This window comes from Thermobia domestica, chromosome 13 (genome assembly GCF_964235325.1).
Source record: "Thermobia domestica chromosome 13, izTheDome1.hap1.1, whole genome shotgun sequence".
Taxonomy (NCBI): Eukaryota; Metazoa; Arthropoda; class Insecta; order Zygentoma; family Lepismatidae; genus Thermobia; species Thermobia domestica.
The window spans coordinates 15,819,530-15,831,275 of NC_137466.1; the positions used below are offsets into that span (position 1 = coordinate 15,819,530).

Below are 11,746 nucleotides of genomic sequence, written 5' to 3' on the forward strand. Positions count from 1 at the left end.
CGGAAATATCTAAAAAATGATAAAACATAGAAGAAATGTTTGAAGTAAACGTTATATATTGCTAAGGGGGAAAACCAATTCCGCCAAAAGTACCCCTCCTCGCCCCCCGTAAATGGGGGTAACGGGAGGTAACTTTGAAATGTCAAATGGGAACATGGGTCGAGTAATACCTCGTTCGAAAGATCTTGGAAAACTAAGTAACGCTGTACCAAAAGATGTTTCATATTGTGCTCCAGTTTCAAAATGGCCGCCATGATATGGTTCGGAAACTCCAGTACCCGTAGTATGAAAACCATGGAAGGTAAATGAATGGAACAAAATTGAAATACGTAAATATCATAGGATGATCCCTTGTGATCCCAGTGGACTCCCTGAAGGGGTCTTGGGAGCTAACTTCAAAATTTCAAATAGTAACATGAGTCGAGTGGTACCTCGTTCGATAAATCTTGCAAAATCAAACATCTTGCAGGAGAAAACGATTGAGGTGAAATGGCAGTGTTCTCAAAAAGCCCCTTATAGTTACTCAAAATGTAACTGTGGCCATCCGCATTAACTCAGTGCACCAATTCTCTATCCATGAAGACTGCCTTCCAAACAGCATTGGGTAGGTCAAGCGTACGCCCGAACCGTTGTCAGGTCGGACATTGAAATTTTGAAGTTAGCCCCCAAGACCCCTTCAGGGAGGCCACTGGGATCACAGGGATCATCCTATGATATTTACGTATTTCAATTTTGTTCCATTTATTTACCTTCCATGGTTTTCATACTACAGGTACTGGAGTTTCCGAACCATATCAAGGCGGCCATTTTGAAACTGGTGCACAATATGAAACATCTTTTGGTACAGCGTTACTTAGTTTTCCAAGATCTTTCGAACGAGGTATTACTCGACCCATGTTCCCATTTGACATTTCAAAGTAACCCCCCGTTACCCCCATTTACGGGGGGCGAGGAGGGGTACTTTTGGCGGAATTGGTTTTCCCCCTTAGCAATATATAACGTGTACTTCAAACATTTCTTCTATGTTTTATCATTTTTCAGATATTTCCGTGGATTAATTAAAATGGCCCACCCTGTATATATATATATATATACAGGGTGGTCGTGCATGAATGTCGGAAAATTCGTGAGATGAATCTACAGGTAAAAACAAGCAAAAAATGTCATATGAACATTGGGTGAATGCGGCTTCGTTTGGACGCTAGAGGCGTCTGAAATGTCACCTTCCGAGGAGGCAATTTGCAATATCTCAAGAACGGAGAGAAATACGAATGTCGGGTCAAAACATATCAAAGGAAACCCCATCCGAAGAATCCAATTATGCATAAGTGGTGGCGAAACAGTGGCGGCGCTAGAGGGGGGCACAAAGAAAGTGAATGAAACATGGAGAAAAGTGAACAATTTACACTGAAAAATTGTAGGAGGGGATGTTACTTGGAATATGCAACAACAAATGTTAATGAACAAAGGCAACAACGGCTAGTCTGTAGGGACTTTATGAGAGGCGGATTGTAGGAACAGAGTATCTTTGTATAGGTGAGAAATAGGAATGTCGGGTCAAAAGATATCAAAGGAAATGCCATCCGAAGAATCCGATTATGTATAAGTGATGGCGAAACAGTGGCGGCGCCAGGGGAAGCATAAAGAAAGTGAATGAAATGCGGAGAAAGGTGAACAATTTACACTGACAAACTGTAGGAGCGGATGTTATATGGAACATGCAGCAACAAATGTTAATGAAGAAAGGCAACAATGACTACGCTGTAGGGAAACTATGAGAGGTAGAATGTTGAAATACAATATCATTTTAACGGAGAGAAATAGAAATGTCGGGTGAAAAGGTATCAAAGGAAATCCCATCCGAAGAATCCAATTATGCACACGTACTGCGGAACAGTGGCGGCGCACGGGAGCTGCAAAGAAACTGTTAAACACTCTTAGTGATGAAAGGTGCAGATCGTAAAAAACACGTATGGAAGATGAGACCCAGTGTACTGTAAAAATAAGAGGTATTTTACTTAAAATGGTCAACATAATGCCATTCTATAGCAGCTGTTCAATATGTCCTCCTTGTTCTTCGAGACAGACAGTTACACGATGGCGTAAGGATTGTCTGACTGGTGGCAATATTGCTGGCGTTTGCCGTAATGTGGCAAATGCAGCACATACACGCTGGCGAAGATTTTCAACATCATGCAGGGGCCGTGTATACACGAGACTCTTCACGTAACACCACAGGAAAAAATCTAGGGGATTCAGGTCGGGTGAACGTGGGGTCCATGCTTGTCTTCCACCACGACCTAACCACCTGCGTGGAAATGTTTTGTTCAGAAATGCACGAATGGTGTGACATGAGTGGGCAGGGGCGCCATCATGCAAAAACCACATACACTGTCGTGTCCTCAGTGGCACATCTTCAAGCAGAATACGTAGGTTCTGAGTCAGAAACTGGAGATACGATATTGCGTTCAATCGCTGTGGTAAGAAATGCGGTCCCACAATGTTGTCGCCAATAATACCAGCCCACACATGCAATTGAAACGCTGTCGATGCTTCGTCTCTACAATTGCATGCGGGTTGTTGAATGCCCATCGATGGTCATTGTGGAAATTTGTGATGCCATCCCGTGTGAATAATGCCTCATCCGAGAACAATACCTGTGTTTGAAAGGCTGGTGATACACGGCAGCGGTGGTATAACCAACGACAGAAACGTCGTCGGGTTTCATAGTCACCATCGTATAACGCATGCGTTCGTTGTACGTGGTATGGTCTAAGATTATTACTATGGAAGATGCTTAGCACGACTTGATGCGAAACGTGTTCCTGCCTTGCTATACGTCGGGTACTAATACTCGGGTTCCGGGTCACATGTCGGAGTACCCTCTCTTCCAGGGGGGTGCTCGAACGCGTCATCGTCTCGGAATGTCTGTGTTGGGAAGGAATGACCCAGTGTCACGCAATCGCTGATGAATACGAATGAACATCCCCGGTGCTGGAATTTGTCGATCTGGGTAGCGTTCCGCATATAACGTAAGTGCTTCTTCTGCATTACCTTCCGCTAAGCCGTACATCAAATGCATATCTGCCATTTCGGCGTTAGTGTATACTACCCTATTCATTGTGGTAAATTACACATAGCGCTTGTCAACATCAACACTGTTTCACACGACACAAAGTAAACCACATTCACATACACATGGATTACTGCCCTGCCTGTAGAGTGTAGCACTAAAACGCTTGTGCTGTTACTGTCATTGCCCCATTCAGTACGAATGAACTATGCGCTGTCCTCTGCACCTTTGATGCGAACGCTCTCGTTCCTCACGCTTTCACTACTCCTATAACTAACTCTACTACGCGACGCTCTGCACGACCATTTGTTCCACCTACTGTAGCTATGCGCCCTCTGTCATCGGACTGTATCATACAGTACACCTAGAGTTGTATTCCTTGTTTCCTGATTGCTTTCAAATAGTTGTGTTTTCACCAATTTCAACTTTTCTCCATGTTTCATTCACTTTCTTTGTGCTTCCCCTGGCGCCGCCACTGTTTCGCCATCACTTATATATAATTGGATTCTTCGGATGGCATTTCCTTTGATATCTTTTGACCCGACATTCCTATTTCTCACCTATACAAAGATACTCTGTTCCTACAATCCGCCTCTCATAAAGTCCCTACAGACTAGCCGTTGTTGCCTTTGTTCATTAACATTTGTTGTTGCATATTCCAAGTAACATCCCCTCCTACAATTTTTCAGTGTAAATTGTTCACTTTTCTCCATGTTTCATTCACTTTCTTTGTGCCCCCTCTAGCGCCGCCACTGTTTCGCCACCACTTATGCATAATTGGATTCTTCGGATGGGGTTTCCTTTGATATGTTTTGACCCGACATTCGTATTTCTCTCCGTTCTTGAGATATTGCAAATTGCCGCCTCGGAAGGTGACATTTCAGACGCCTCTAGCGTCCAAACGAAGCCGCATTCACCCAATGTTCATATGACATTTTTTGCTTGTTTTTACCTGTAGATTCATCTCACGAATTTTCCGACATTCATGCACGACCACCCTGTATATATATATATATATATATATATATATATATATATATATATATATATATATATATTTGTAGGGTGATTTTTTTACTTCTGAAGTTGAAATTGATTTTGAGTTTAACGTCCCGTTCAGCAGCGAGGCTATATGAGACGTGAACCTACTCATTAACGTGGACTCAGAACCACTTGAGCTCCTACCGGGAATCGAACCCGGGTCTCCCGCGCCAAAGCCGTTTTTTACTTCTATTTTTAGCTCTGATATTTCGTACTGTATAAAGGATGCTGATATACACTAATCACTATCCCAAGTAAGACGATCCCTGTCATAAATATAGCATTAATGTACTTTGCAGTATATGCTTACTCTGGTCCTTTAAGTATAAAATATTATAAATAATGAAATTTGGTGCATAGTATTTTTTTTTTTTTTTTTTTTTTTTACGAAGTAAAGATATCTGAATTTTACTACGTTTGCTAGAAATGGGGGCATTACTTTCCCATAGCCTCTTTAGGGACAGTCATGTCTAAGTATCTTAGAAATGAGCTGTAAAAAAAAAAAAAAAAAAAAAAAAAAAAAGAAGTAAAACACCTAACCTAATACCTAATACCTAATACTTTACAGTCTTGTAAATGAGCTCCATATCCTGTTCTTCATTTCGGCGAAAATATTAATAGCTCTTTCTTTTGCAAACTCACACAAAAGGGGCACTACAATCTTTACCAACAGTTCTAGGAAAGTACACCGCTTTCCTCCCACAAATAGTGTACCTTTTTCACGCTCCACAGACACACCCATACACTCCCACAAACTCCCCCATGCCGTAAGCGTCGGTGGTCCACTGATGGGCAACTAGCGATATCTCGCCAAAAATTGGCGGCCCCGCAGCGACGATCCGCGGTGGCCCCTCTTCCGTTTTGAAAATTATACCACTAGCAGCAGAAACGTTGTTGCTAAAATATGTTAAATCATTACATTAAGGCGAGTCTAAAAAACACTAAAAAGTACCAAAAGTGACCGGGGAGGGGGCTCGAACCAGCAACCTTACGATTGCCAGCCGGGTGTTCTTCCAACTTCACCACGGAAGCGATGAAGGAAGCATCGTTTGTAAAGGGATAAATCGTTGAGATCTTTTTAATTTGGTGAATCAGAATGCTCCTTTAACCGTGTATATTAGACGATAACTGTTTGGATAAGATAAATAGTCCAGGAACTTTAGTCAAAATATGGGTGTTTATTCGGAAAAATTAGAAGCCAAGGTTTTTCTTCACAAAAACGTTCATTAGGTCATTCTAAATGACATATCAAAAGTCCCCGACTTTCTGCTGTACGCTTCCCCTTTTTTCAGGGGGTGGAAGTGGGGAAGGAAAACGCAATTTAAAATACAATCAAATTCAGCTTATTTGCATGTTAACCTAAATATTCCGAATAAAAAAAAACAAAACTTACCGGGAACACTTAGCACATTTGCTCGTAAATGTTTCACAGGAAGTCCCAAAGAATATCGGGTCGGGTTTCGGAAATATGGCGTCATCAAAATGGCCGACACCAGAATTTGGAGTGTTTTCTGGGAATGGTTATAACTTTCTGCAGAATAGTGGCAAAACCGTCGTTTTGTTTCAGATTGAAGATAATTAATTACCAAATGTACGGAATGAAACGTGCTGTCTGCATTGTTAATTTCTTTCGAGATACAATAACCAAAAAAAAAAAAAACTAGTTTTTGAGTACCTGGTTTTAAGTGTAAATGCAAATAACTCAGTAATCATAAAATATTTCAAAATATATATTCAAATAAAGGTTGTAGAACATTATAAAGGCTTTCCAACGATTGTAGAACATTATAAAGGCTGTACCTGCATTTTGTTTGTAACTAAAACCGACTAAAAGGGAGAGGTCCAACTGCACAATTATGGGACCAGTATTTAGATATGGTGTTAATCCGTAAAGAGTTTATTGGGGCAGAGAGGATGGGTGACTGGAAGGCATATCTGTCTGCAGTGAAGAGGATGATTCCGTATTTTCACGCCGCAGGCCATTTTTGTACGCTAAAAGTGCCAACTTGTTTGTACAAGGCATGGTAAAGTTGCATAACATAATGGATGGAGAAATCCATAGAAAATTTACTGCATACTTTTTCACTGTTAAGGGATCAGACAATTTTTTTAGTGGAACTCCAACAGATGTGGTAATAGAACAGTCACTCATGAAGTCTTCAAAGATACGAGGAGGCTTTGTGTATAGAAGAAGTACGAAAGAGAATGTTTTAACTAAGTTTGTTGTTGGTTTGTTAAGTGCCAGCAACATTTCTGAAGGACTAGAAAACTTTTGTGGGATTTCGTTTGCAAGTGGAGAACAGCACGTAGATGCACGAGAATCTCGAATCAAACGGGACCAAGAAGATGTTAGGAAAGTATCAGAGTAGTTCAGTGCCCACAACCCTTTCCCAAATGTACAAATGATCATGTCTACAGCAACAGGGGTTACAGGTAATGTGAAGATAAACTGTTACGATGCACTGAACATTGGAGCAACCATGATGGAAAGAAAAGTTGGTGACAATTTTCATGACATAAAATATTCTCGTACTGATAGGATTCTTGCTCTTCATACAGTGAACAGTCACCTTACAGTACATGATGTTACTGTGCTTGTCGATCCACTGCTGTTGTTTCAACGATTCAGCGTAATCAAAAGATGATGACCTTCGAGCATGTTTAAATTTCGAACTGGATCCTTACCCAATGGTTTTTTTTGATGCAACTGGAATGAGAAAAACGAAGAAATCATCCTTATTCAACATCTTCAACCCGATCAATGTTCATCCTGATCTCGGAAACGCAAACTACGTCGTTGATGGAGGGTTCCTTCTTCATCGAGTGGTGTGGCGTCAAAACGATTCTTACATGGATATTTGTGATAAATATGTGGCATATGTGGAAAAACACTTCGGTCAAAACACTGTCATCGTATTTGATGGATATGGTAATCCTCAGAAAAATGTAAAAGGCATGGAGCAACTTCGACGGTGCTCGAGAGCAGCATCAAAAACAATTATATTTGATGGAAACATGGTTGCGACTACGAGCCAAGAAAACTTTCTCGCCAATGCAATCAACAAAAGTAGGTTGATTGGTTTGCTCACTAATAAATTAAAGGCTGCCAATATTGATGTCAAACAAGCAGAGAATGATGCTGATGCCCTCATTGTAGAAACCGCACTCATGATATCAAAAATTAATTCTAACTCTACAGTTATTGTTGGTGAGGATATTCATTTGTTAGTAATCATGACAGCTCGATCTCCGCCGAATTTAGAATTTTTTTCTTGAAGCCAGGAAAAGGAAAGACAGAGCAGAAGATTTACTCATTAAGGAGTTTAGAAGGTGTATTCAAAAATCACATGCATTTCTACATGCTTTTATAGGCTGTGATGGAACATTGCCATTTTTCAGAAGGGAAAATCAGCTTGTTTGAAATTATTACAAAAACGTCAAGATTTAAAACATGTCGTAGAAATTTTTAATCGAAGCAACGTTTCCCATCCAGAAATAACTGAAAATGGCATACAGTTTTTTTTGGGGGGGGGTATACGGTGCATCTGCAAATGACATTTCACTAAATGATTACCGTTACCATTATTCCACTAAAACCGTGAAGAGAAATAAGTCTGTCGATTTAAAAGCCATACCACCGACTTTAGCTGCAGCACATTTGTTTCGGGTTTATTACCACGTACAAACATGGCTCGGAAACCAACTAAATCCTGAGGAGTGGGGTTGGGTTATGAAAGACAATTTGTTAGTACCAATTCGATCAACGTAGCCACCTGCTCCACCGTCCCTTTAAAATGATTTTCTGTTCATGATTTAAAGGATGCGGCAATGTGTGTGGATGTCGAAAACTGGGTCTGTTCTGCTGTCTTGCTTGATCAAATTGTCACGGACAATCCTGTTTGAATGTCACTTCAACGGAAGGAATCTCTGAACGTGAAATATTCATGGACGCCGAAGGAATAGAGCCCGAATACTTATTGAGTTCCTTTGCTGATTGATAAATAATAATTGTAATTATAGCATGTCCCAAACCAGGTTGACATGCTATAATTACAATTATTATTTATCAATCAGCAAAGGAACTCAACAAGTAAACCATTTCAGGTAAGTTGAATAGTTTACAATTCTTATTCATTATTACTCTGAATTTTACATTTCTCATTATACAGACGATAAGGATCTATCGCCGAACGTTGTAAATCCTCATTTTTGTATCTGTGTCTGGGGTGTGTGCGACTTACGGATTCTAATGCGATATTGAATCTTATATCCATTTTTTTTCAATTTTTTTTTTAAAAAAAGTAGGCTTATGTTGTCTTTACAAGAGTCGGTCTACTAAATAAAACAACATACCTTCCTTACATTTCAAAATACAAAAAATGCAGGTACAGGTACCGTGCAGGTACAGGTATAATGCTCTACAACCATTGTTTGAAGATATATTTTGAAATATTTTATGATTACTAAGTTATTTGCATTTACACTTAAAACCAGGTTCTCAAAAACTAGTTTTTTTTTTTGTTATTGTATCTCGAAAGAAATTAACGATACAGAAGCACGTTTCATTCCGTACATTTGGTAATTAATTATCTTCAATCTGAAACAAAACGACGGTTTTGCCACTATTCTGCAGAAAGTTATAACCATTCCCAGAAAACACTCCAAATTCTGGTGTCGGCCATTTTGATGACGTCATATTTCCGAAACCCGACCCGATATTCTTTGGAACTTCCTGTGCAACATTTACGAGCAAATGTGCTAAGTGTTCCCGGTAAGTTTTGTTTTTTTTATTCGGAATATTTAGGTTAACATGCAAATAAGCTGAATTTTATCGTATTTTAAATTGCGTTTTCCTTCCCCACTTCCACCCCCTGAAAAAAGGGGAAGCGTACAGCAGAAAGTCGGGGACTTTTGATATGTCATTTAGAATGACCTAATGAACGTTTTTGTGAAGAAAAACCTTGGCTTCTAATTTTTCCGAAGAAAAATGCTAAAGTTCCTGGACTAAAAATGCGTTCGCCATGTAAGTTTATAACAAAATGACGAGTGTCTATTTACTTTATTTCATAGTTCTCCCTTACTCACTTTCTAATGATCGACGACAGTTGCCATCTAAATTCATATAATCATCGCACTTATCTCAAGATGTTTCACTTCATGATGTTGAAGCAGAGGTTATTCTTGACTCCCGCAGCTCATTTTAGGAACAATTCGTCAGGAAAAAGATAATATATAATAATAACCGCATGCACATGACTGGCGATAGTTCGTGTTGGTCCTTCGCGATTCTCCGCGACGAATCGAAGGAGCGCGGACCAAAACGAAGTCCCTGCTGCTACGAAGTGGTAACTTGAACACCCGACTCGAGATATCTGTTTCGACTCGACGAAACCCTGCCGCCAGTGGAACACTAGCGGCAATCCTTCGACGCATCGCTATATCGACGATAGACATTTACCCGCAAGTGGGCCACTAGGTGTTAGCGACGTTTACGGCATGGGGTCTGTCAGGACCATTTTTCACCACCCATGTAAATTCCGCAAGAACAATAAGAAAATCTTCCACTTGCGACACTACTAGAAGAAACTGAGGAGAGTACGTATGTGACATTCATCCCTAACATGCAAGAAGAGGCCAACCTTGATAAGCTAAACGAACAAATAAAGTAGCGTTTTTGTGACCAAGTAGCTTTTACGTTTACCAGGGCCCTTTAGGATGCACAGGCGTGAAGTTTGTTTTCATAAAATGGGATGATTATTTTATGAACATGAAAAATTCAAATTCGAGACGCACGTTATCAGCATGAAAGTAAACAACACATACGCAACAAGGAGAAAAACAAGGTAAAGCCTTCATCTGTACTCAAAGTCCTAAACATCAATACTGAAATGGAAGTGCTCCATAGTGATCCAAAGCAAAATAAAGACTATAACATCCTCTGCATTCAATTGAGTAGGGACAAACTACCTTTTACCAGTCTTTTCTTCAATAATCATGAAGGTGTTGACCAGCTTATTCCGGCCGGAATCCGGCTGCCAGGAGGATAACATAAGATAGAAGCATCATTAAAAGTTGCAAGAGCCAGTCCTTTAACCCACAACGCATAACAAGATATGGATCCGAGCAAGACATCTCCTTGTTCTGATGTTCGAAGCCGATCCTCCATAAAATTCTACACTCTTCATACAGCAATGTAGCGTAAGTTAGACGCGCTCTCTCTATATTCGGGGTAGTAAATTAAAGTTTTCACTTCAGTTTTAGATATCCACTCCAATACACATTAATTTGCTGATTTACAAACTCATTTGCGATTTTCTTGACAACGGTACAGCTTATTAGACAGCCAACAAGGCTCTCGACTACAACCCTAAACAATTAAATATCTAAATTGAACAATTCAGTAGATGGTATATAACATTCAAACGACCTGAGGAAACTATTGAAGGAAATAGCAGTAATTCCAAACGAGAATATTACGAATTTTAATATAAATACGGTACTCAATATCCTTAAGTTTTATACAATTTTCTCTGTTTAAATGTCAGTCTAACAATTAAAAGTAATATGAAGTATTTTAATCAAGAACCTTAATCTCTAACAAAAGTTATATTGTTTCTTCAGCAGTACTTATTTAACAATTTTGTTTCAGAGACTAAGAATAAATTCAAAGATGACAACGAAGATATCGTCGTAGTAGCAGCGCAACGGACTGGCTGACTACCAAGAGGGCGACTACTAGAGTCAGTGGAAGGCCAAGAAGAATGTAGATAGAAATGTCCTTATTTGTACATATCTTCAACTGCTGTATGTTGGTATTTTACTCCCTAGTTCATTGAATAGCATCTTGTAGATTATCTGAGTTACTATCTAGATTTTTCATGTTCGTTGTATTTAGTTATTCACTAATATATTTTTCTTTTTAATTGTTTTCAATTAAAAAGGGATGGGAGGAGGTAACATCCTTAAAAGCCTATATGAGTAAACTCAGTTTTTAAATAACGAGTAATAATTATATTTTATTCAGCTAATAATGTATTGTTTATTATATTTCAAACTCTCATCCCACCAAATGGCGTTCTAATTATCAGTAAGTACTGTTATAAATTAGATTTGCTGTTCTTTGTACAATTTGTAATAAAGTGCTACTACAATAATGGTATATCTCAGTTATCTTATTCATCATCATAGGTATTCTGCCATTATTGGCAGGTCATTTGCTGGAACTGAAGAAGCTCCCATGCTCCAAGGTCTTCCGCTAACCTCTTCGTCTTCACATATGATATTTCTGTTTTGATATCATCCATTAACTATAGTCTTTTTCGTCCCCTCTGTCTTGTTTCTGCCACCATAGCTTCTTACACATCCGTCATGATACAATCCCTTCTTATAGAAAGTCTTAACCAGTTTTTCTTTCTCTTCTTAATAATAATTATTTTTCCCCACCATTTCTAACACAGTCCTATTCGTTTTTCGCTGGACCACCCTTGTTCTATCCATTCTTCTCCACACCCACATTTCGAAAACCTCCAGTCATTTTTCGTCATTTTTATCCAATGTCCATGTTTCTGATTCATAAGCATAATACACCACAGGAAGCATTTTATGACTTTTTTCTCAACTCTTTATTCAAGG

The 11,746-nt window shown here is 39.3% G+C and overlaps 1 protein-coding gene across 1 annotated transcript in view; it reads left to right on the forward strand.

Annotated features, from left to right (window-relative positions):
- Positions 1 to 11,264, forward strand: part of LOC145668023 (uncharacterized) — a 135,444-nt gene extending 124,180 nt beyond the window's left edge. Inside the window, exon 10 of the mRNA XM_081735488.1 lies at positions 10,764 to 11,264. Within this exon, the coding sequence (XP_081591614.1) occupies positions 10,764 to 10,831 (68 nt within the window). The 3' untranslated portion in view covers positions 10,832 to 11,264. The remainder of the gene's footprint in view (positions 1 to 10,763) is intronic.
- Positions 11,265 to 11,746: the final 482 nt, after the last annotated feature.